The following is a 27,755-nucleotide window of genomic DNA, read 5'->3' as shown; positions in this document are numbered from 1 at the left end:
AGAAATCTTTTTTTCATAATATCCTGCTTTGCAACGAAACGAAGGAAAGTCGTTAATAAACGGGACTACTTACTTATTCCCAATCCCACCACCACATCTCGTCACACGCTGTGGGAAGGAATAAATAAATAAAAATATCACTACATAAAATATTATTATTTTTTTAAAACAAACTACTACGCAACGGATTTGGATGCGGTTTTTTTTAAGTAGAGTGATTCAAGAGGAAGGTTTTTAAGTAGGTATATTATTACATTGTACCTGTGCGAAGCAGGAGGGGGTCACTAGTCTATTATACTAATATTACAAATTCGAAAGTAACTCTGTCTGTCTGTCTGTCTTGCTTTCACGTCTAAACCACTGAACTGATTTTGAAGAAATAATTTGGCATAGAGATAGTTTGAGTCCCGAGAAAGGACATAGGATAGTTTTTATCCCGGTTTTTGAAAAAGGGACGCGCGCGATAACGTTTTTCTGTGACAGACAAAATTCCACGCAGGCCAAGCCGCGGGCGGAATGCTAGTAAATAATAAATTAAAACTGTAGTCCTAAGGAATGAATTTTTAAATAATAATAAATTAAAAACCTTGATTAAATTACTTTCTGCTTGTCTTACAAGTTCTTGTTTCCTAAACAAGTACATGATTTTAAAGTTTGACGTATGATTGTTTTTGTTTTGTTAACATTACCATTGTTGAAAAGACGTAATATTTACGTAGAAAAAAACATTTCACGTACATTTTAATTTTAGTTGTTAACTTATGAAAAATTAATAATTAAAAATAAGTAAGACTACAACCAACAGCTTCTAAAAGTTCACTAAATTGTGAAGGGACTATTCCCACCTCTCGTTCCCACCGCTGCAACTCCTGTGTAGCCAGGATCTACAGCTTGACCGCTAATAACCCAACCAGTGAAGGTCAAGTTTGTCCCGGGGGAAAGTTACTGTCATTGGACTCGCAACGAAATTAATCAGAAGAACATAGTCCAGTGTAAAGCGGATGACAGGTGACAAAACAAAGGTTCTTGTTAAAGATGACCCACGCTGGCCCTCTAGACAAAACGCACTTTTTGATCGAATCGAAAATCGAATCCGTCAAAACTCCATACAAAAAAGGGGCTTTTCGACCACTTTTCGACTGGTTTGCGATTATAATTTGCACTTTGTCTAGACCCTCTGAACTGTCCCACCAAACTCAATGACAGGGGGGCGCTACCATCTTTCAACTATATGGTTTCCAACATGGCAAAAATCGGAACCAGCGATCCGGTATTGACGGTGGCGCCCCACTGTCAATGTCATGGATAGGACAATTCAGTATTTTGGAACTATAAACAGTCAGTAACCTCATTTATGGGAACGGCAAATCTGAAGCATAATGACGTCTCAAAAACACCCTCCCGTGCCGCTTCCATACCTCAGGCACGGACTGAGTAAGTGCTAAACCTTAACNCTTTGCTATCGTGTAAAACGCTGTATAAACTATATACAGAAAAAAATCATCGCTCTAGTTACATTTCTCCCATCGATTCTCAGCTCCGCCGCGTAAAAAACGTGTTTGGGATATTCACCCAGGTATATTATTACATTGTACCTGTGCAAAGCAGGAGGGGGTCACTAGTCTATTATACTAATATTACAAATTCGAAAGTAACTCTGTCTGTCTGTCTGTCTTGCTTTCACGCCTAAACCACTGAACTGATTTTGAAGAAATAATTTGGCATAGAGATAGTTTGAGTCCCGGGAAAGGACAGGATAGTTTTTATCCCGGTTTTTGAAACAGGACGCGCGCGATAACGTTTTTATGTGACACAAAATTCCACGCGGGCGAAGCCGCGGGCGTAAAGCTAGTAAATAATAAATGAAAACTAATATAGTCCGAAGGAATAAATAAAAAAATAATAATAAATTAAAAACCTTGGGTTAAATTAGTACTTTCTGCTTGTCTTACAAGTTCTTGTTTCCTAAACAAGTACATGATTTTAAAGTTTGACGTACCTAGTTATTGTTTTTGTTTTGTTAACATAACCATTGTTGAAAAGACGTAATATTTACATAAATAAAAAACATTTCACGTACTTAGATTTTAATTTTAATTGTTTACTTATGAAAAATTAACAATTAAAAATAAGTAAGACTACACAGCTTCTAAAAAGTTCACTAAATTCTGAAGGGACTATTCCCACCTCTCGTTCCCACCACNATTGCAGCGGTGGGAACGAGAGGTGGGAATAGTCCCGTTTTCATTGGTTGGGTTTTTATTGGTGGTCAAATTGTAGATCCTGGCTACACAGGACAGGAGTTGCAGCGGTGGTAACGAGAGGTGGGAATAGTCCCGCGGCAGTCAAGCTGTGGATCCTGGCTACACAGGAGTTACAGCGGTGGGAACGAGAGGTGGGAATAGTCCCGTTTTCATTGGTTGGGTTTTTATTGGTGGTCGAATTGTAGATCCTGGCTACACAGGAGTTGCAGCGGTGGTAACGAGATGTGGGAATAGTCCCGCGGCAGTCAAGCTGTGGATCCTGGCTACACAGGAGTTGCAGCGATGGGAACGAGGGGTGGAAAAATGTGGGAATAATCCCCTAACCTATGTTATTACCGTTCTACAGGGTTCTAAACGATCACACAGCAAGCGTGTGTACCGTATAACTTTATAAACAGCCGCGCTATAAGGTTTCGCGCCCTTGAAAAATGTTGCCTTCGGGTGACCAGCCGCTTAGGAAAACTACAGGACATACCATAAAAATACTAGTGAAAGAAAAAAAAGATTTATACAGTCTAACATAACCTCCTCTTTTTTTGAAGTCCGTTAAAAATGTGTTGCATGCAAGTTTAGTGCAACGACTCTACTAATCCAGCTCGCATGTAACTATTTTATCTATCAAAGATTGGTAGCTTGGATTATTTACCTACCTACACATCTAGTATAGGTATCTATAAAAGCGAAAGGTTACTGATTGACTGACTGACTGACTCACTCACTCATCACGAAATCTCAGAAACTAGTTACAAGTGCTAGGAGTCTCTTCACATGGGGTTCCTTTTAGAAGGTAGGTGCTCAATAAGACGGGATTTTACATAAAAATGGGATGGGATACGTACGAAGTCGCTAGTATGTTTTGTTTAAAATGAGAAATGCGTAGAGTTTATTGCCCTAACTCGTTCTTGTACACATGGGTATTTTTACGGCCATTCTCACGATTAGGCGTTCTCAGCCTAATTACCATATTATTTTTGAAATTTGGCTTAATTGACTTAAACGCATTTAAATATAAAACACATAAAAAGTACGAATTTAACAATCGTAAAGGCGTCAAATTATTCAAAGCGGTTTTCGCGTAAATGAGATCCAAAAATTTTATGGTCACGGTAATTAGATAAGGCTAATACTTCATCTAACGGTAATTAGAAAATATATGTAAAATAGCAAAAAAACAACATCATGCATTGATAAATTTGTACACAAATAATAGCGTCATATAAAAAGCTGTAGGTACTTTTAANTAAAACGCAAGCCAGCGTCCTGACGGGCGAGCGCGTGACACTCGACTGATATAATACCCGCCGGCGGGGCGCTTCGCTGTAGGTAATTATCGGATGTACCGCGCGGAGTGAGCCAGGCCTGCTAATGTCTATTTCAATCAGGGATCCAGGTCGCATAGTTACGTATTAAGATAATATTATACACGTGTATAATATTACTGGATGCGTCCTACGCCATGTTAGCACGTAAGGGATATGCCTTTATTAACAACCTACAGGATAATCATAGAATAGTTAAACCTGCCCACCTTATTCCTTGTTAAAACTAAGGCCCGGTTTCCAAAGCGGAGGAGTGTCAGAGAGACGAATTTTTCTAAAGAAAATAAAACTCATTTACTTATTTTTACCTGACTGCGCCAGAAGGAGGGTTATGTTTTTTGCAAAAAGGCTTTAAAAAGTACTTTCACACGTCCCAGTATTAACCTTACCACTGCTTCGGGACAAAATGGGCCAGTGCTGAGAAGAAGCAGTGCAAGAAACTTAGTCATTATTGTCAGCCTCCTTTTCAAGGGTTTACAGACTTTAAAACATAGTCATAAATATTGATGCGAGCTAGGCAGTTCAACATTCCAATCATTTTTTAAATCTTTTATAAGTAACTAATCATCAACTTTATAGTAGCAATTTTTCATTAAGGTGCTATTATAATGTGCTTTATTATGAATGGCTCTTGAATCCGCAGTCAAGATAGCATTCGGATCAAAACGACCGCGACGAGAGACCACGACCCGAGACCGCGACAGGCAACCGGTCGAAGGTCGCAGGGCGACAGCTACTTACGAATCTTCGCGACACGAGTCGTGCGACCCATACGAAATTCAGTGCGACTCATTTCGTGCGAAGAAAACACGGCCATTTTGCATCTGTCGCGTCACGGCACTGCCTTGTGAGCGACCGAGTCGCGCGACGCAAGTAGCCGGCAGGCCACGCCCACACGTCGCGCGACTCGGTCGCTTGCATCCGTCAGCACTTCCTATTAATTCATATAAAGCAGTGGGTCGCGGTCGCCGGTCGCGGTCTCGAGTCGCGGTCTCGCGTCGCGGTCGTCTTGATCCGAATGCTACGTTAAACCGTTGTACTATTGTCGCCTCCTATTACAGACGCCTACCTACTTATGGCTTCATTCAAACTAAGTAACTACTTAAATAGGTGTTATATATCACAAAGATTATTGGTTAGATAACCACTCGTAATAAGTTTACTTAGTTAAGAGACCCATCCCCACTTATCCGGTGGATGTCGTAAGCGATTAAGGGATGTCTGGACTTTTCTCCCTGTTCCTGTTTATTTATTAATTTAGGAAAACTTAGGTAATATTTATTTACGTTACTGGAAAGGTTAACGGGAAATACTAAATATTTTTTCTCCGGGCATTTTTTTAGACACTTTTATTTTTGTAGTCGCTCATCGTTACTGTACATTAAACATTGTATTTTTCTTAGTTTATTTTGAACTAGCTGTGCCCGCGACTTCGTATGTATGAAAATAATGTTATTTCCCGTTTTTGGAACATTGTGTTCTTTACTGCTTCGCCCCTATTGGCTGTAGTGAGGCTTCCAACACAAAAATATTCATCCAAATCAGACCAGTTAGTTCCTGAGAATAGCGCGTTCAAACAAACAAACTCTTCAGTTTATATCTTGGATAAAAGCGAAAGGTCACTAACTCACTCACTCATCACAAAATCTCGGAAACTACTAATCAAATCAAATCAAATCAAATCAAATTTCTTTATTTGCGTAATTCCAGGTACATAAGTGGTCTTACATAGATTTGGTAGGTTTCACTGAAATTTGCTCGAACTAGGAAGCGTGCGAATATTAAAAAGAGTAGTACAAGTGCTGGGAGTTAAAATTTTGCATGGGGGTTCATTTTAGAACTCACTTAGAACGGATTTTACGAAACTCCACCCTAAGTGGGTAAAACGGGATCCACCCGTACGAAGTCGCGGGCGGCCGCTAGTATATTATAGATTTGAACCTATCCTAATATAATTTTTACATAGTGTAGTCTTGTATCATATTATATCACGACACACATACATCCAGCAAGATGTATCCCTGATATTCGCTCTAAATAGAGCTACAATTGCTTGAATGGCTAAATTGGTGTCAGTCACTTAATATATTTATTGGTGTACTGACGCGATATCTGGGGTCCCTGGACTATCAGGGTCAAAGACAAATGATTATGATGTATATAAATAAATAAATAAGTATATGATGTATTCTTCTTCGTTTGTTTCAGCCAAATAACGACCACTGCTGGAAAAAGGTCTCCCCCAAGGATCTTCACAACAACCGGTCCTTTACCAGATCGTCAGTCCACATATCTTTTCCACGTCCACCCACAAGGTGGAGTGACGACCTCATAAAGGTATGTAGCAGAAAGCCGTTGGATGCAGGCCGCTACCAACCGGGCGATATAGAAATCATTGGAGGAGGCCTATATTCAGCTGTGGACGTCTTATGGCTGAATTTAAGATGATGATGATGACGCCGCATGTGCCCTGAAAAAGGCCTGTTACTTACTGTAGTGTCTAAATTCTTAAAAACATGATCTTTCACTATCGTGCCAAGAAGTCTCTATGAGATAGAGACCGACAGACAAAGCTTTAAAGGTCTAAGGAACAACAACAATATTATTTACAGCTCTAAGTTTTTTGTCTGTAACAGTAGCCACTTCCTAACAATAATAAAAAACGATTCAAGGTCAAAATGACCACTTTTCGATACGAAAATAAACTGCACCTCGATTACCCAGTGTTAAGTGGGTCTATTATTATAATAACAAAATTATTTAACTGTCTGTCCAAAGGCGATTGAGACAAAATTAGTAGCATGCAACCCGTCTGGTCAGTGGGGAGTGTAGGCCAAATTCTCCATTTGCCTCTGGTGAATTGGTAAATTAGAGAGGGTCGATCTCCTACAGTGGAGAACGAACAAACTCTTCTTAGTTCTTCTGATTAATTTCTTTGCGGGTCCAATGACAGTTTAACTCATAAAAAAACTCATTTATTTTTGCAAATAGGCTTTTAAAAAGCACTTTTACACGTCCCAGTATTACCCTACCACTGCTTCGGGACAATAAATGGGCCAGTGCTGAGAAGAAGCAGCGCAAGAAACTCAGTCACTAGTAAGCCTCCTTTTCAAGGGTTTACAGTCTTTAAAATAAACTTTCCCCTGGGACAAACTTGACCTCCACTGGTTGGGTTGGCGGTCAAGCTGTAGATCCTGGCTACACAGGAGTTACAGCGGTGGGAACGAGAGGTGGGAATAGTCGCGTGGTAGTAAGCTGTTCTTGGCTACACTGGGATTGCAGCGGTGGGAACGAGAGGAGGGAATAGTCCCGTTTTCATTGGCGGTCAAGCTGTAGATCCTGGCTACACAGGAGTTGCAGCGATGGGAACGAGGGGTGGGAAAAGTGGGAATAATCCCTTAACCTATGTTATTACCGTTCTACAGGGTTCTAAACGATCACACAGCAAGCGTGTGTGTGTACCGTATAACTTTATAAACAGCCGCGCTATAAGGTTTCGCGCCCTTGAAAAATGGTTGTCTTTAGGGTGACCAGCCGTTTGGGAAAACTACAGGACATACTGTAAAATATTTGTACGGTAATAACCTGTAACTCTATTTATTTTAATGCAGTGGTGGATTTACCAGCAGGCTGAGTTGGCTGAAGCCTAGATCGGCAAATTTTAAGGCGCGGCAGTTATTTTTTTTTTTTTTATTTTATTTTATTTAGGATAGCAAACGATTTACAAAATAAAAATTATTGATTGGCCTAGTAAGCTTTATTAATTATCTTACCTAACTTACACGTTTCTTCCGTCACTTTTCGGCACAAAGGATGATGTTCTAAGATGTGGGCTTCAATTACTTAAATATTTTCTTTAATACATTATGAAAATAATTCAAAATCGACTTATTTGGGTATTTCTCATCGCCACGGTTCTCATCGTCACCTTCGTGGCAAATTTTATTTTCAACTTATTTCAACTTTTTGTAAACAAAAATTGCAGCGCTTGATGTGAAGAGTGTATTCTCAGTAAATCAGTCAAATAGTGAGTCTGGTTTGGAAGCTTTAACGTTTTGAATTTTTTGATGCCACGAAAGTGATTCTGTACTTCACAGCAATAATTTTTTCAAACTTTACTACTGTAAATGACTCTTAAGTATTTATAAAACATATATTTTGTCTTATTTTCATAGATAAATGGCAATAACATAATATAAATAGGTAGGTACTTAAATACAAGATAAAATTTTACCGATAACGTCACCTACTAAGTTACAAGATTCTACGCAATTGGTTTTTAGGGTGATACTGGTGGCATTCTGAAATGCTAAAGAAGCAAAAAAAAGGATTATCAGTACCTCAATAAAAAAGAACTCTTAACTTATCAGTCCCTCAACAAAAATATGTTTATTTATTGAGGCCAGATGGCCTCGTATTTTTGTTGTACAACTTTTAACAGATACACAGTCACATATACAGACATACATACAGTCATACAGACAAAAAAAATACGAGGCCCTTATTTTTTTATTGGTGTACTGAACTCTACTTAACACGTATAATTTATTCGTTATTAAAATATTGTAAAAACTTAAACACCAGTCATTATATTTTAAAATAAACCAAAGCAAGAAATCACTTTCGTGGCCTAAAATTACCTTCGTGTTAAACACCACGAAGGTGATGCCACGAAGGTGACGAAAATTTTAGTTTTTTATTCATTATCCCTAAATTTGAGTTTAACGGTTCAAGTCGAATACTACACAAATAAGTCTAACATGTTAAGTTTTCAATGGCCTAAGTTTCAATTAAATTGTTTAAATTTTAGAGGTAGAAAATATTGATCAAGCAAGCGACGGAATGTCTATGGATAATCACAAAAAGTTACGTATTATTTTCGCGGAGCGACGATCGACTTATCTCACCTCCGCAATGGCAGGAGCGCGACTGTAAGGACATGGTAAATAGAAAAATTGAAAACCAAAGATATGGTAATTATACTCTTACGCAATTCATCGACGGTACGCCAACGCAATAGACGTCTACTTGCTTACAGGTCATAGAACTAACTAAGGGCTCGCGCCGCGCGCGTAAATGATGTGTCAAATATTATTATTTAGGCTTGTGTGCCCAAAAACAAAAAACGTCACGGGAATTAGGATTTTCGCTCGGACAAGCAGTTTTTTAATTCTAATTATTTACAGAATGGTTCTATAGAATAGATATTTTGCCATGCATAAGACAATCTTTTATACTCTTTAAAATGTTGAATGGAGTAAACCAAATCTTTACGACATAAAAATTACAGCCAACTTTTAACATTAAGTCGGTGTGCGGACGCGTAACGGTAATTAGAGAACAGGGTTTCATGAAATTAATTTAGACACAAATACTTAAAATAGAGGCCTATGATTTAATGCACAACTGGATAGGGTTGTTAAGTAACATATAAAAATACTTGCATGTCTCTAATTTGTCATTTTTAACGATTTAACAGCCCGGACACGCAAAAACTAGCTCATCTGAGAATGGCCGTTTAATTACCTAACTAACTATAAATGTTAAATAAATAGTATTTCTTGTAATAAATAAAAAGGCTGACAAAGGTGACTGAGTATCTGCTGCCACTTTTCAGTACTAGGCGATATGCTATCCCAAAGGGATTTTTAAAAGTGCGTGTACTTACCTATCTACTTTAATATTTTTTATTAAAAAGCTGGTGCGATGGTGGTCAATTTTAATTTGCATCATAATAAGTAGTCCTACCTATTCAAGAGCGTGTCCCTAAATGTCCACAGAAACTGTACATCTAAGGTCACCCTATCGCATCGCACGTTTATATCGTATGAACGGCACCAAGCTAAAGAATATCAATATTATGTAGGTTACAATAGATGCTATTTTACGATAAAGTATACCTACTAAATTATCAATTACTTACTGACTGTACATACGTACATAACGAAGTCATAATCTAACTAAAAACTGTAGCATTTTATGACCTGTATTCACAAAGACCTAATAAAATATGCGACAAAAAATATAGTGTTTTAAGCTATACCTAAACTAATAATAGAGGCTGATTTTACTATTGTGTAGTTAAGTAGGTAGGTAACTAAAGAACATTGGACAAAATAGACCAAAAGTGAAGTAGTAACAAAATTTTAACTTGGAACTTGTTTTAACATGCAATTAATCACTCAAAATTAAGTTAAAATTTAGTTACTATTATTTTTGCTCTACATATATGTTAATTTGTATTCCATTCCAAAAAAATATTTTTTCTTTCTAAACCTAATCACCATAGAGACACGTACTTACATTCGTTTAGTTTATTCCAGTAATCAACCGTTTAATGCAAATTTCAAAGTAGTAGGTAATTATTTTTTGTTTTTTGTATGGTTCAGGTGTCTTGAAAATAATTATGTACCTACATACTAAACGACGTCGTTAGTTTTTCTCATGAAATTCAAGGAATTAGTTCAAAAGTATTTAAAAAAAGGAAAATAGAAAAAAGGAAATATTCATTCACTGTCTCGCATCGCAATAGCAGGTGGAAATTTTCGTAAAAACACAATAAAACTTAAAAATCTCGAAATGATTATTAAGAGACCATACTTAGTGAGTCCTATAATAAATAAATAAATATCCTTGGACATTTTACACTGCGCTTCTAATCCCAAACTAAGCAAAGCTTGTACTATGGGTACTAGACAACAGATATAAACATACTTAAATACTTTTTTTTGTATACATACATATTATACATAGTAACACCCAGACCCGTCACAGAAATTAAAATTACTTAATTATTAATTCAAATTCTGCCCGGCCGAGAATCGAATCTGGGACCTCTCGGAATAGTAGTCCGTTCCGAACCACTACACCAAACTGCCGACTATATTTATAAAGTTATCAGACACCCTGTTATTGATAAAAAATAATATAATTGCACCTCCTCCTTTTTCAAGTCGGTTAAAATGAGAAAAACAATCATTATTCAAAGTGAAGGGCCTTACGGAGGTGAACTTCTCTATATGAAGTTATGTAAGACAAGGCAAAGCCCAAAGGGCTTGCCAGTGTACCTTCAAGGTTTCTAATAGTTCATGACCAGTTTTAGAGCGTTTGAAACATTGTGAGATAAGATAAGATTAAACTTTACTTCCTTACGAAGTTATACATAGATTTCAATCTATCAAATAAACAATCAATTTTTTCATGTCTCATAAAATTAGTGGTTTTTGGATTTCCCACAAGGTTTCCAGACAGACAGACAGACATATCAAAACTATAAGGGTCAGGATCCTTGTCAGGACTGCGGAACCCTAAAAAGATTTATAAAATTAGTTTAGACAGGTGCGCATGTCTTAAACTTCCTTAACCAAGGCTTCCATTTAAATCAATTAAAAAACTAGAACATGGACCCTGAACGGCATTTAGAAGAGAGTAGGGAGGGACATTATGAATTTGTTGAAAAATTAAACATTACCCTCCATTTAGGTCTCACAGTCAGGTAAGTAAACGTCAAATTTTTAAAATATTATCCTAATTTTTGAAAGTACAGTCGGGTTAAACGTCAAATTTTTGAAACCTTGACCCGACTTTAGGTCGTACAGTCGGTTAAAACTTCAAATTTTTTGAAACATTACCCTCTTTTAGGTCGCGCAGTCAGGTAAAACGTCAAATTTTTGAAACACGACCCTCCTTTTAGACGCACAGTGGGGTAAACGTCAAATTTTTGTGCAATTCGTCATACATCGGGCATGAATGCTGTTAACATTAATCTACTAATAGGTCAGAGGTCGGCACGTGTTGATAAGCAACTGTTGCTACACTTTGTAGTGAGGGGACAACGTCGATGTTTCGCTGTTATCGATAGTCATGTGAACCGCTAACATTACACTGTTCTCTAAGATACAGGACCTATCCTAGTTTAGAGGACAGGGGCATGCCAGTCTATTTGTACCCAGTGGCGGGGCAAGACCTAAATTTGATGTGGGCAAGACAGATTTCGCGAGGCCTTGTTTTGTGGCGACCTGAAGACGGATTTTATGAAATAATAAAAAAAAACGGGTCAATGGTCTATGATCATTGACAGTTTCTGATTTCTTGATTCAGTGATTATTTTTAAAGGAATATTGCGCCAAAGAATAGTGTTCGTCACTTAAAACCGTGTTGTTGCTTAATTTTGTGTCTGATTATGACTGAATTTGTTTGGAAAAAAATATATTTTTATTTTTAACTAGGTACATTGTTTAGCTATCAAGAATTTATATTAAATACTTAGTCAATAAAAATAAAATAAAATAAAAATAAAAAGTTTTTATTTCGAACAACTCATAGTTCATAGTGTGGTTAGTAAACACACCTTAAATGCTAATCATCATCATCATCATCAACAGCCCTTTACAGTCCACTGCTGGACTATGAGCCTCCTCCACTATAGTGGAGGGTTTTGCCATAATCTCCACGCTTGGCAGGCGGGTTGGAGATCGCAGTTTAAAAGATTGATGTTTTTCAGAGAGCGCTTAAATGCTAATGTTAGTAATCATTATCAAGTGAATGTTCGCATTTATTGTCGTATTGTGATATTGTCATCTCCACCTTGTATACATTTTTTCAAATTTTTGATGCGCGAGGCCCCTTGTACCGCGAGGCCGTAGGCGGTGGCCCACGTCGCCCACGCCTTACGCCGCCACTGTTTGTACCTACTGTACAAGTCGGTAGAACACTGTGTACATACATATTTCTGTTATGGTGAATTTTTTTTTATTTATTACCATTTTGAAGATATTTCGCTGTTGTCTAAAATGCCCAGTAGATCGTTCTTAGTTCACAGGTTCTGGAAAACGGTCGATTTTGTGAACAGAAACTCATCGTCAAGAAAAGAAAGAGAAAGAAAAAAACTAGTTCTGAGCATATGGGTTAGTTTTTAATAAACAGGACTTCTTGGCCATCTGATTCTAGTAAAGTCCTCTTCCCGTGGATAAGTAGGTATCTTAAGATGAGATTAAGGGCAACAATGCGAACATGGGCCTCGCCAACCTGTGTTCTTCTGCCTATGGCCCAAGAGTCATACAGAGAAATGACGACAGTAAGTTTCACAATCACAAGGAGACAGACATCAGTTTTAATCATCAATCTGTTATTGGCTTTAGTGTTAAGTGTTTAATGTTACATAAACATTGAAATCTGTAAGCTGTTGATATCCCTAATAAATAAATAACTAAATAAATAAATAAAGTATAAAGGATTCACCAGGAATTCCGATTTTTTTTATCGAAATATTATTTTCATAAAAATTTAATATCGATAAATCTATGTAACTAGGTTTTGTACCGCACTACTAATTAAAGATATTTAAATAGCTGTTTAACTGCATTATTCATTAAAAGGGTACTTAGATTCGACCTTACAGCCTTACAGCTGGACAAAGCAAACTCAAGTATTATTATTGATACCTAGTTTTATTAATTAACCTAGTCAAGTAATAAAATATTACCTACTTATCTAAGGGAATATTAGGAATCCATCGTTACAGCCATAGGACGTCCACTGCTGAACATAGGCCTCCCCCAATGCTTTCCATAATGACCGATTGATATTACCTATTTAGTTACTCAATAACTTGTTTATTTAGGTAGATACTTTTTATCTCGCGGACACGCTTTTATTTTTGAATAAATAATATTTAATTTATAATTTAATTCTTTAAAAAAATATGTTGACTTTCTTGCGCTGCTTCTTCTCAGCACTGGCCCATTTATTGTCCCGAAGCAGTGGTAGGGTTAATGCTGGGACGTGTAAGCGTGCTTTTTAAAAGCCTGCTTGCAATTAAAATAAATGAATAATTTCGTTTGTTTTAATGGCGCATTCCAGTACCAACCGGGCGATGTGAAAATCATTGGAAGAAGCCTAATGTTCAGCAGTGGACGTCCTGTGGCTGAATGATGATGATGATGAATGTTTATTTTTTTATTTTAATGCAGAATTCATTCATAGTTTCCCACCAAAACATTTGTAAATGATAATACATCGTGCCCCAATAACGTTATCAGTAACTGTTATCAGTTGTAATTGAGCAAATTGAGTCTTATCTCCTTGGACATTATCTAGTTACGAAGGTACTATACATGTGTGTATATGTATTCATATAAGTAGCTGTAAATGGTGATTAGGTTTAGCAGAAGACTCGCTCAATAATAATAATAGTAAAAAATAATAACATCCATTAAACATACCTACTTAAAATAAAAGTTTCGAAAATAAGATTAAAAAACAACCGAATAGAAAACCTCCTCCTTTTTTGAAGTCGGTTAAAAATCAAGTCAATGCATCCCGACTGCTCAAAAATTAATTGGATTCAAATATTTTTTCAGCAGGCGGATTTTTTAAATTATCTTTGTTGCAATGTCAAAAAATAGTGGTCTAATGACAGTTCTTTCCATCGGGACGAACTTGACCTTCACTGGTTGGGTTATTGGCGGTCAAGCTGTAGATCCTGGCTACACAGAAGGTGCAGCAGTGGGATTGAGAGGTGGGATTAAGACAAGGTTCAATCATGATATTTTATCGTTAGGATTAAGCTTATGATGGATGGATTTGACCCATATGGGTCATTCCATGAAAATCTGTATATTTTGGACGTCATTTTGTCCCAAACTTTTTTAAGATGCTTTTGAATACTTTATTAGTGTAAATTAAAGTTTATTTATTAATTATGTTATGTCTAAAAGGGCCAGTCACTTTATGCTTTATTTTAGGAGAAATTATAATTTTCAATTTTTTCATACTACATTACTCCTATATGACTTTCAATAAAGTATAAAACTTATAACCTTAACATTTATAGATAAGTTAATATACTTCATGTAGTTGTTTTGTTATTATCACTACATAAAAAACGTCATTCCGTAACTAATAACTTAGTCCCTAGCGCCGTTTAAAGCTAGGGCCTGACGTCTAGGGACTGACGATTTGGAGTAAAACTTAACACAAATGCAGATTAACTTTATAATGTAAGATGCTTAATACGATGTGCCGAAAATAGCCGAAAAACCACACGTAAATACTATTAAATTATATACAAATTCCTATTGTAATCAATAAAGCTACTCAACTAGGGACTGACGAAGTGACTGGATTAACACATGTTTCCGCAACAACTGGCACGTTTGCACTAATTCAAAAAACGGCTGCCGCAAAGCCAGTATGGTCTGAGGATAACTTCGTATCGTACTTTAAACTCAACTAAATGTCATTCACTATAGATACATATTGTACCGTAAAATTATAAAACCAGTGCGTGGCGAGGGAATGACGCTAAAAGCTGTGGACTCTTTTTCAAGTACAGAAAATCAAATAATTGTTTATTGAAACCGCAAAATATTAATAAAATTTGGTGTAATATACATTTAAATAGATTATTCGTTAATTAAAACAAAGGATCAAATTGATGTTTCTTTAAAAATGGGTTCCAAAACACAAACTTTTGGAGTGCGGACATGTCTAGGGAATGACGTTTTGGGTCATTGAAAAGGAATTTAAGATGTTTTAAAAATAGTTTTAAAAAATATAAATGGGTGATGAATAAAACACATTGCGAGCTGTTATTTAACAATTTTGGAATAAAATATTAACAAATATTCCATGTGAAATGTGGCGCGGACTAAGAGTTGACATATTTTTGTGGAANGTTGTAATCTAGTTACGAAGGTACTATACATGTGTGTATATGTATCCATATAAGTAGCTGTAAATGGTGATTAGGTTTAGCTGAAGACTCGCTCAATAATAATAATAGTAAAAAATAATAACATCCATTAAACCTACTTTAAATAAAAGTTTAAAAAATAACTGATTAAAAAACAACCGAATAGAGCACCTCCTCTTTTTTTGAAGTCGGTTAAAAATCAATTCAATACAGCCTGACTGCTAAAAATTCAGTCATTTTTTCCGCAGTCAGATTTTTTATTTTTACAAGCTTTTATTTACTTTCATATTTCTGGTGTATTCGTCAAATCTTGCAAAGTTGCAACTTTAAATTGCCCCATTTCCAGGTTAATTTCCCATTTTTGTTGCAATGTCCATAAAATAGTGACAGTTCTTTCCATCGGGACGAACTTGACCTTCACTGGTTGGGTTATTGGCGGTCAAGCTGTAGATCCTGGCTACACAAGAGTTGCAGCAGTGGGATTGAATGGTGGGATTAAGACAAGGTTCAATCATGATATTTTATCGTTAGGATTAAGCTTATGATGGATGGANTTGTGGAATGACCCATATAGATTAGTTAATCGCTGTTTACGCCCAAAATAATATTTTTAGCTCCTTAAATACGTTACATAAGAAAATTTAAAGTCATCATCAGGTCATTTAATTATGTTTCCAGTGCAGGAGCAAGACCCTCTCTAATTGACCAGAGGCAAATGGAGGATTTGTCCTACACTCCCCACGCTGGCCAGACTTTACTCTTTAGGTACGGAACTCTAAAAAATGCCTTTTCTGTAGTGTGACACACTGAATTCTACGCAGACAAAACCCCGGGCAAAAGTTAGTGTAACAATTTAATTTATTTTGGCGCGTATTTATTTAATTTTATCAGCACGTGTGCATTTTCCTACTTGGCGAATATCCAAGATGCCGGTCGTTGAACTGAGTTAGATAATGTGTGACATTGGTGAGTCACGCGTGCACATCTGCAATTAATAATTATAATTATGTATTAAACTCTGTAATTGAGTTGTTTTATTATAAATCACGTTTTAGATTACCACTTTATTGGTTAAACTTTTTCGCGCGCTTTTGCTCGTGTGTATTTCCGACTGTCACAGAAATACTTTTTCGCGCGCATGTCCCACAGATTATAGAGTAGGTATGTCTCTTTTTAAAACCGGGATAAAAACTATCCTATTTTTTCCCTAGGTCTAAATTCTAAAACTAAGTAGGTATTTAATTATGTTGATTTTAATCTAAATTTATTTATTTATTTAATAACAATCTTAGCTCTAACATTACAGGTTACCCCAATGCGATAATTGGTTCAATTACAAGCAGACAGTTACTTTCGCATTTATCTTGATGATTACGGACTATTAACTGATAATGTACAGCTACTTACTTATTTTAAACACACATGACATTAACGTTTAAAACTTTATTTCCTGTGAGATAACACTGCTAGCTACCAGTAAGTCTAAGAGTAGGCGCACACCGTTGATTTTTAGTTGGCCGATAGTTGTGCCCGATTTCAAATTGTATGAAGAATCGGCAAAATCGAATCGATGTAGTGGGCGCACTCCCACATGATACATGCCCATACTGATCAACAGCCCGACTAAACTATCGGCCGACGAAAAATCAACGGTGTGCGCCTACTCTAAGCACAAGTCTAAGGCTGGGTTGTACCATTCTTACTTTAACTTAAACAAACGTTAAGTCTGTCAAATTCCATACAAAAGCACCGGTTAATGTTATAGTTACGGTCAAAGTTAGGTGGTGCAACCCAGCCTTACCTAGTTATTTGTGCTTAAGTACAGATTGGGTACTGTATATCTATAAGATTTTAAACTTTCGCGTTCCATTTCAACTAAAATAGTAAGACACGGGTCTTAACTTAATGATCTCGAAATATATGTAACACCTAAATGTACCTACTTAAGGAAGCAATAAACATATTGAGTATTGAGTATTGAGTATTAACGCGACGTTTATTAATGAGTTACATTATGTACTCACGGCTTGACGTTTCGGCTGCGATGCTGCAGCCGTGGTTACAAGCAGACGTCGTGTTAAGACCCGTGTCTTACTATTTTAGTTGTACCATAAGGTAGTTAACCAAAGTTCTTTCAATGTAGAATAAGGTTGAGTTCCAACATCTTACTTTAACCGTAACTATAACCATAACCGGTGCATTTGTATGGATTTTGACAGACTTTTGACGTTTGTTAAAGATAAAAATTATGATAAGATTGCGCAATCCAGCGTATGTAGGGCAACACCCACTCTTCCCGTGGGTGTCGTAAGAGGCGACTAAGGGACAGATTTAAATATCAGGGGCCCTAGAGAAAGTAACATTCTTGATAGTTTTATTTCCAAAATCTCCTAGAAAGCGAAGGGCAAGACTCCTAAATCCGTCTGGTCAGCGTGGGGAGTGTAGGACAAAACTTAGGTTATTTTTAGGGCTTAAAAACACGCTGAAAGGGTATTTCGCCAAAACAGTACATTTTCTGTGTCCAGGCAGGCGAACACATGTTTTTTTATATCTATATGTATAAAACTATTTTTATGGGAAAGTTCATCAAAAGTTTTATTTGTTTTTGCCATTACAATAGCAGAAACTACCAATAATACCGTAGAAAAACTTAATCAAAAGTCGTTTTTCTAATTTCCTTGCTATGTCCATTACTGTTGTTTGCCAAAATGAAGGCACATTATAACAAATTGAAGCGTTATTTCATTCTAACAACACTCTCTTCATATTTGAGAAACGTTTGGCTATCGGAAAATAAAAACTTTAAATGTTAAATACTTAAAGGAAGGAAATAAAGTGAAGTTAAGTTCTTGTCCGAGTCAAAAGTATAATTTCCCTGGGTCTTCATTTCGACCATTGTAGTTACGAAACGGAAGAACTTAGAATGTAATGCACTGCACCGTTACACTCGGCCATTTCATCCCAAGAGGCCATCGAGGCAGGACAGTACTTCGTTGATCAGTTTCACGACAAATCGCATAAGTAGGTCCCTCCTTNATTTTCCTACTTGGCGAATATCCAAGATGGCGGGTCGTTGAACTGAGTTAGATAATGTGTGACATTGGTGAGTCACGCGTGCACATCTGCAATTAATAAATTATAATTACATATTAACCTCCGTAATTGAGTTGTTTTATTATAAATCACGTTTATAAATTACCACTTTATTGTTTAAGTACCTACTAACTTTTTCGCGCGCTTTTGCTCGTGTGTATTTCGGACTGTCACAAAAATACTTTTTCGCGCGCATTACCACAGATTATAGAGTAGGTATCTCTTTTTAAAACCGGGATAAAAACTATGCAATTTTTTCCCTGGATCTAAAACTAAATAGGTATTTATTTATGTTCTTAATCTAAATTGGTTCAATTACAAGCAGACAGTTACTTTCGCATTTATCTTGATGATTACGGACTATTAACTGATAATGTACAGCTACTTACTTATTTTAAACACACATGACATTAACGTTTAAAACTTTATTTCCTGTGAGATAACACTGCTAGCTACCAGTAAGTCTAAGGCTGGGTTGTACCATCTTACTTTAACTTAAACAAACGTTAAAAGTGTCAAATTGTATACAAAAGCACCGGTTAATGTTATAGTTGCTGTCAAAGTTAGGTGGTGTGGTGCAACCCAGCCTTAGTTATTTGTGCTTAAGTACAGATTGGGTACTGTATCTATAAGATTTTAAACTTTCGCGTTCCATTTCAACTAAAATAGTGAGGTCTTAACGCGACGTTTATTAATGAGTTACATGTCTTACTATTTTAGTTGTATCTAAGGTAGTTAAGTTCTTTCAAAGTAGATTAAGGTAGAGTTCCAACATCTTACTTTAACCGTAACTATAACCTTAACCGGTGTTTTTTGTATGGATTTTGACAGATTTTTGACGTTTGTTAAAGATAAAATTCTAATAAGATGGCGCAATCCAGCCATAAAAGTAGGGCAACACCCACTCTTCCCGTGGGTGTCGTAAGAGGCGACTAAGGGACAGATTTAAATATCAGGGGAACTATAGAAAGTAACATTCTTGATAGTTTTATTTCCAAAATCTCCTAGAAAGCGAAGGGCAAGACTCCTAAATCCGTCTGGCCAGCGTGGGGAGTGTAGGACAAAACTTAGGTTATTTTTAGGCCTTAAAAACACGCTGAAAACTGGGTTCGAACTAAAATAAAGGCTAACTACGGCGTTTCTATTTATGAAAAGTTCTAGGTACAAGGTGGACCGACAACCTCATAAATGTAGTAAAAAGGCGCTGGATGCAGGCCGCTATCAACCGGGAAATAATGAAAATCATTGGGGGAGGCCTATGTTCAGCAGTGGACGTCATATGGCTGAAATGATGATGATGAAGGTAATGGGCATAGTAAATCTACAATTATAATTAAATGCATAAAATACTCACACTAAAGCCACCAAGTACGGATGCGCTTTGACATTCCCCTGACCGCCATCCTGCGCTATAGTGACGTCACCGGAAGTCGCCATCTTGTCAACCGTCAATTATGTCAGCCAGCCGTCTGTAAAGACACGAGCCGAGGTTGTAACTAGATTTTAAACTGCAGTAACTTATTTACTTAACTTTTTATCGAGTTGATAAGATTTAGGAAATGTGGGTCAGTCAGGCCCTTTCTATAAAAATGCGGTTCGAAATAGATACAGCGATAAACGGGTTTACCGTTTATTTATGAGATGTCAAAACGCATTTTCCACGCACATTTATAGCATTTAGTAGGTTCTTTAATAAAGTATGCAACGTAGTAATTATAGTAAACGGGAATGTACTACATAACACCCCTAGTCAATTGAGATACTTTTTTGAGCTGTCAAAACGTTATGATGAGCGTAGTCTTTCAATTGACTTATAAAAATCTAATTAATAAAATCGAATACTTCTATAAATGCGAAAGTTAGGATGTCTGGATGTTTGTTACTCTTTCACGCAAAAACTACTGAACGGATTTTGATGAAATTTTACAGTATTATTGGTTATATAACCCAGAATAACATATAGGCTATAATTTATGACGATCTGTGACAGACTAAATTTCACGCGGATGAAGCCGCGTGCAAAATTTAGTAGTTAATAAATAAGTTTGGGTAGGTGTAGAAGTGTAGAATAGGGCCACCCCTACTCAACACATGGAAATCGTAAGAGGCACAATTATGGCAAAAATATGCGAACTTCAGGCCTCCCCAACCCTTCTGGCCAGCATGGGAAGTGTAAGCCAAATCATCCATTTTCCTTTGGCAAATAATTGACTGTCGTGCTCTAGCAGTGAAGACTTATGATATTTTTGTACAGCAAATGAGCCAATGATTTATTTTAAGTCTTCTTTTTATTAGTCACTTCAAAGAATGATTGTGAACAGTACCAGCTCCCATTTCGTATTATTACGTTCAAACGAGTGTCAATTGGTTCGTTTTCATTCATGCCGTGTTGCTAAGCGGACCGATTACCATTCGACGCTTGCCAAATGTCGGCAAGGCCATGACCTAACGGCTATTTGAAATTATGAGTAACATTGTCTGTTCGCTAATATAAATTACAGTTTAATTGAATTGTAGGTGAAGTTGGATTTTGGATTGTATAATTTGTGCCGACGTAAAGGGCACTAAAGGTAGCACACTATCAACTCTTGAAAGGAATCATTTAACTGTATCAACTAGAGGCGGTCAATATTCTTTAAACTCCATAGGTAGGTACTGCAAACTGCAACGTATATTTTTCTCATCGTAACGTAAACGCCTCTCCTCGCGGTTGACAGCGCGCGAAAGGCGATGACAGCTCGCGAAAGGTGATACGGTGTTGATCCCTTTTAGAGTTGATAAGTTTGCTATGATCCTAATACGTCTCAAGCTTACTTTTCATAAACCCAGAGGCATAGCGCGCGTAGCTATCGGCGTATCAGCCTTATCAAATACAGGGACCCCGGGCTACAGCAGTTCCCATTTGTTTGTCTCGTAGCGCTGGTAGGGCCCAAAAGATAAGGAGACATGTAAAGTGCCCCATAAGAGCCTACCTTTTTTTTATTTACTATATTTTGACGTTCATAAATGCCACCAGTGGTCTAAATTGAATAAAATATTTTTGATTTTGATTTTACAGGGGCAGAACTTGTTTAGATTGGACAGTAGGCAACTGCCTAGGAAAGTTCTATAATTTTTTAAAAGATATTGAACTGTGTGAAAGTCCGCATATTACACCAAAATTTCGTTGCGGGTCCAATGACAGTTTAACTTTCTCCCGGGACAAACTTGGCCTTCACTGGTTGGGTTATTGACGGTCAAGCTAGATCCTGGCTATACAGTTGCAGCGGTGAGAACGAGAGGTGGGAATATTCCCGTAACCGCATTGCGTAACGACAGTCAAACAACCAAATGAACAAGAAAAGAAGAATATTTTGATTCCACCACCATCCGTCGATTGATTCTTACGCGGTATTTATTGTTTGTAACACATTCTATTGTTCTTTAAAGGAAATGTCGTCTGACAACTAGTGTGTTTATTTGATTAGTAATTGTTTACTTCGAGTGCTTTCTCAATAGGGCACTAGATTTCACACATCATGAGTTATAAGTAATATTATGAAGCAGATTTGTATTTTTGTATGTTTGCAACGAATAAACTCACTAACTACTACAATAAGTACTTGATCGATTAAGAAAATTCTTTTTCTATTAACTAGCATGCTACATATTATTTCTGAGTAACATCTTATAGGCTATAGCAGACCGAAATTCACTAAGATAAAGCTAGTAATTAAAAAAATAACTCTGCGCGGTCTCTTCACAAATTAAATAAAGTCATAAAAACTACTTTCAATTAAATTAAAGTTTTATTTATTGCAACATGAGGTAGGTATTTACACAAATTGTTTCGCTTAGTTGGCATACAATTATGTAGTATGATAATCTGACTCATTTACGTTTATATGCTGTATTTATTACAAATAAATAACCTCAGTTGACTTTGGAAAATATTTTTACATGCAACATAACTACAGATCTATTACGTTTTCTTCACAACTCCTAAAAAGTATCTCAATTGACCGATTCCCTATTGATTTGACATTCAATCAATTGCTGTACTTTTTCAAGCAGTCAAACGCGATTCCTGATTGTTTTTTTTTATAATAGTACCTACCGTTGTTTTTACGGGTTAATTTCTAAAGAATTCAGTTAATTCTTTTTTCGTGAATTTCAGTAACTTTGCTTTAAAGAACTTAAACACGTCCCATTATATTTTCGACTTACTGCTCGGGGACAATGATATGAGTACTAGGCCAGTCTAGGTAGGTACATAGAAAACAACCAGACCAATTCAAAACAATCTTCATGCACTTATATACTCGTACACATATCGGGCGATGTTTCTTTGAAATGAGGAGATCCGTAAACGAACTAAAGTCGCTGACATAGCCTGACGGATTAGCAAGCTGAAGTGGCAATGGACAGGGCACACTACGCAGAACTGACGACCGATGAGGCAGCAAGGTTCTGGAGTGGAGGCCACGTACCGGAAGGTGCTGGATGCAGGCTGCTACCAACCGTGCGATGTGGAATTCATTGGGGGAGGCCTATGTTCAGCAGTGGTCGTCCTGTGGCTGAAATGATGATGATGATGATCGTGCGGAGATCGAACCCACGACGTTTGTAATAGATAGAACGCGAACCACTAGGCCTTGCCTATTTGAAATCAGTTGTGTAAATAATAAAATAACATCAGTTTCTAAAATAAACGTATAGGACCGGAAAATCTAGTTTTTATGTTGAAAGAACCTTTAATATCGTGTAAATTCATCCTTTAAAGGCCGGAAATCAAAAAAATTCTAAATAAACAAAAAATCTTATAATACTAGAGATGCGCTTTGGTTTCGCCTGGGTTTAATAGTAGATGGCCTACTTTGTAAACTGACTTATTTATATAAATTTAGTAATAGGTAAGTCAACATTTTCAGTTAGGTTTAGGTATCGCTATAATTCAAATGATTTAAAAAATCAATAATAGGTACTGTTATATTACTAAAACTGATATTATTGTATTAATTTAAAAAATTATAATACTGTGTAATATTTTTATTTAGTGATAATTTTGTTTCGTAATATAGAACCCGTCTAAAATAAAATAAATAAGAAATAAACCTAATGAAATTTATAGTCTTGTACCAAAACGGAAATCAATTAAAATACTTTTAAAATGAGGNTATAATACTGTGTAATATTTTTATTTAGTGATAATTTTGTTTCGTAATATAGAACCTGTCTAAAATAAAATAAATAAGAAATAAACCTAATGTACCAAAACGGAAATCAATTTAAATACTTTTAAAATGACAAAATAAAAAAATCTTTTTTACCGTCACAACTCTACGACGCAAGCACCAAATCCATTCAGCCTCCACCATATTATTAGATTATAGTAAAATAGACACTGGGCTCGTATTTATGTAATAAGAAAAATTCGTGACAACTACAAACGATCACAGAACATTACACAAAAAAACTGAATTCATAAACTACAAATCGTCTTGTATTTCCGCGAATATCATAAATCGTTTTAAAACTTTTTTGTTCAGTGAAACTTTTTAAAACAGATTTTTTATTGTCTGTGGCACGCAACCATCTGCGACGCGGTTTCCCGCCATACTATTTTCCGATTACGTAGTTTCTTCACAAGTTTACCGATTCGCTTTGGCTAAAACTTAGTTAGCTCATATTGTATTGTCTTTAAAGTTCAAAATATATCGAGTTAACTACACGTGTAACCTTGTATAGCTGAATACTTTATCACATGTTTACAAATTTCATTTGCTGCCTCAACAACCTGTATAACAATGAGCTAAGGTCGAAATTCGTCTACTCAGAAACTGTTCTATTATGTCCCCATATGTACTATCACTAGACCAAGTTATCAGTGCAACTGGATATCCAACTGGATAGCTACAAACCACCTTTGTAACAGTAGCATTAGTCTAGTTATAGGACCGCAAAGCTAATGTTGTTTTGTAAATCCACGAATGAAATCATTGTTGTCAAATTGTTACAATCAAAACAATGGAATTTGATCGCGTTGAGTAGCAATGCTCTCTGTTTATTGAATAGTATTATGTTACAAGCATGGACCAAGGTGTATGTTATGTATAGGTACCTTGCTTGGAATTTACTCTTTAAAATTATAGTGTTCACACAAGTGGCACCTATATTTTAAGTAAAGAGTAGGCTGTAGGCAAGCATTAGATCAATCTACAATCGAAATTGAACTTTCATAAATGCCGCGTCAATCCACAAAGTACTCTAGTAGCCAACCATTCATTGTATTTTTTATTGTATTTGTTATTCCTATAATTTAAATTATTTCTTTCCAAAATATCACACCTCAAACTTTTTTTTAATTGTTTTTATGTCTGTGAGTTATGTGTGAAACGGAACGTACATTAGAAGGGGGTGGGGGGGGTGGCCTTGACTTTTGACACTTACATATCGTCACCGTCGTGGCAGAATTAAATAACTGACAAAACCAAAGTTGCGAGATATTCACGTTTTTGTGTTTTTTTTCGTTAAAAATGGCGATAACTTTTAAGGGTAAAAATATTTTACCGTCGGTCTTTTGATATTTTATACAGCAAATTTACCTTCATTAATTCAATATTCTTCGATGATGTTACTTTGCATTATTTTAAATAAAAAAAATAAAAATGTAATTATTTAGTTTTGCCACAACCGTATTTTACAACTAAGTTGCAGTTATTTAGTTTTTGTATGTCACTTATTTAGTTTTGCCTTAACCAAGGTATTACAAAAACGAATATTTCCATTGAATAAGTACACTTGTTTAATTTTGCCACACTTTTATTGACCTAAATGTTGATTTATTAATTTTATTTTATTTGTTTTGTTAATGCGATTTTAGTCAAAATCTGTAAAATTGTTAAATAATACTAGAATATACCTACTTATTTAATACTTATAAATGTTTAACAAATTGGTATGGTAACCATCAACATCAGATTCCTTTACATTGAAATTAAATTGAAAGAACCAACATCAAAATGAATATCAAAATTAAAATAATCCAAAAACAATAAAACTGTAATAGGAAACTCTCCCTGGGTATCCATAGGGATCCTTTACCCTCAACGTCATGGTAGAACGACGTTCAATGTCACTGCAGATCTCCGTTGACGCTAAGGCACATCGGCAGCTCAATAGACAGATATGGAAGTCCTTGCGACATGATGTTCGCAACTTTAATACAAATAGTATTAAAGAGGTGATAGAGCGGAACCAAGGCTCGCAAAGTGTTCGCAAAAGACAACTCTAATGGGCGAAGCTAGCTGACGAAGCTGAAGACTGCGAAGACTGGTGAGATTGAAAAGTTTTATGGACAGCTATATACCTCGACGAAGATATTGTGGATATCAGCATTATCAGCCTATACGAGATTAGGATGGCTCTCAAACACCTAAAGAACAAAAAGGTACCGGGTCATGACGGGATAACCTCGGAGCTTCTGAACATTGAAGTCAAGTCCTTCAGAGACTATTTAACTTCGTCTTAATCCAGGGAACAACGCCAGAGGCATGGAACAGAAGCGTGGTGGTACTCTTCTTCAAGAAAGGGGATAAAACCTTGCTGAAGAATTACTGACCCATCTCGCTTCTGAGTCATGTTTACAAGCTGTTTTCGAAAGTTATCACGAATGATCTCGCGCGTAGATTCGATGACTTATAGCCTCCCGAACAAGGCGGTTTCTAAAAAGTATTGGTACATATCGAGGTGCTGAAGTGCTTGTACAGAAACGCCACCATTTTGGTCCGAGTACAGGAGTGGAGTACGAGGGCGATTCCTCTGCAGCGAGGCATGAGGGAGATGTTATATCTCCGGATCTCCGAAACTATTCACCGCTGCATTGGAAGACGATTTCAAACTCCTTGAATAGAAAGGATTCGGCACAAACATCAACTACGAGTGCATCATTTCCCTTCGGTTTGCCGACGATATTGTGCGCACAATGTTCGAAGACCTTAATCTCCCAAAAGGTAGGCCTTCGGGTGAACAACATGGAAAAACGAAGCTTTTGTCGAATGTCTGTGTTGCGCCCTACCCAGTTTCGGTTAGGAGCTTGAATCTCGAGATTGTTGACTAGTATGTCTACCTCGGACAAACGTTTCAGCTAGGTAGAAAGAGGTCGAATCCAACTCGGCTGGGCAGCATTCGGGAAACTACACAACATCCTTTCGTTCAAAATATCTCAGTGCCTAAAGACGAAAATCTACAATCTGTATGTGTTACCACTGATGACAACTCGGAAAAGTGGCCTCTTACTATAGGCCTTATAAATAAGCTCAAAGTTGCACAGCGTACTTTGAAGAGGGCTATGCTCAGTTTTTCTGTACAAGAGACAGGGCACATAGTACGCAGAACTGAGAGACGATGGGGCAGCAAGGTTCTGGAGTAGAGGGCACGTACCGGAAAGCACAACGTGGACTTCATAAAGGTAGCAGGAAAGCACTGGATGCAGACCGCTACCAGCCGGTCATATTGGAAATCATTGGGGGAGGCCTATGTTCGGCAGTGGACGTCCTATATGGCTGAAATGATGATGATGATGAAGGTAACTATCCAGATTCAACATCTGAGTAATGAACATTGAAATTAAAAGTAACATTTAAAGTAATATTACAAAAATGAAATAAATCAAAAACACAATTGTACGAGTTTTTTGAAGCTATGTTTCGGATTGAGTTGTGGCAGAATTAAATAAAGTCACTTATTGACTTTCTTAGTACAAGTATTTTGAAGCAATGTTTTGCAGTGAGTTGTGGCAGAATTAAATAAAGTCACTTATTCAGTTTTGCCACGTATATTCTACAACAAACAGAGTTGTAATTTATGGTCAATAGTTTCACTAAACTGAAGATATCTTTGGAAATATCATAGATATTGCCACGAGAGTAAGACCAAAATATAGGTAACACTTTCTACTATACAAAAAGTGGAAAAAGTGGTTTATGCCAAAAGTGTCAGTTATTTAATTCTGCCACGACGGTGACGATATAAATGTTGCCTATAATAATGCTTTCTCCTGTAAATGATGGAAAATATAAATGCTTCTGCGGAAAAATACTAAATTATGTATAAAAATGATGTGTGTTAATCTAAAATAACATAAATATTTAACATCAATCTGTCCAAAGATTTTATGCTTTTCAAATGCGAAAAAACAAACACTAAAAAGTAGAAAAATAATTACCTACTAATTACTTATTTATTAGGACGAATTAATATTTATGTTATACCATGATTGATACTTCTGGAGTCGGTGCCAAGATTATGAAACGTGTGAAGTTTGCTTGCACCGACTCCAAAAGTATCAATCTTGGTATAACATAAATATTAATTCGTCCTAATAAATAAGTAATTAGTAGGTAA

General features: G+C 36.4%; 1 protein-coding gene across 1 annotated transcript in view; it reads right to left on the bottom strand.

Moving 5' to 3' along the window:
* Positions 1 to 23,958, bottom strand: part of LOC114350458 (uncharacterized) — a 39,584-nt gene extending 15,626 nt beyond the window's left edge. The window contains exons 1-2 of the mRNA XM_028301279.1: positions 23,681 to 23,958; positions 19,726 to 19,840 (exon numbers count right to left, since the gene is read on the bottom strand). Of these exons, the coding sequence (XP_028157080.1) occupies positions 19,726 to 19,808 (83 nt within the window). The 5' untranslated portion in view covers positions 19,809 to 19,840; positions 23,681 to 23,958. The remainder of the gene's footprint in view (positions 1 to 19,725; positions 19,841 to 23,680) is intronic.
* Between the last annotated feature and the right edge of the window lie 3,797 nt (positions 23,959 to 27,755).

The sequence above is a fragment of the Ostrinia furnacalis genome, unplaced genomic scaffold (genome assembly GCF_004193835.3).
Source record: "Ostrinia furnacalis isolate ACB-3 unplaced genomic scaffold, ASM419383v2 OfSCF0900, whole genome shotgun sequence".
In the NCBI taxonomy this organism is placed as follows: domain Eukaryota; kingdom Metazoa; phylum Arthropoda; class Insecta; order Lepidoptera; family Crambidae; genus Ostrinia; species Ostrinia furnacalis.
Note: the sequence above shows the minus strand (reverse complement) of the source record. Positions and strands in the feature narration are given on the sequence as shown.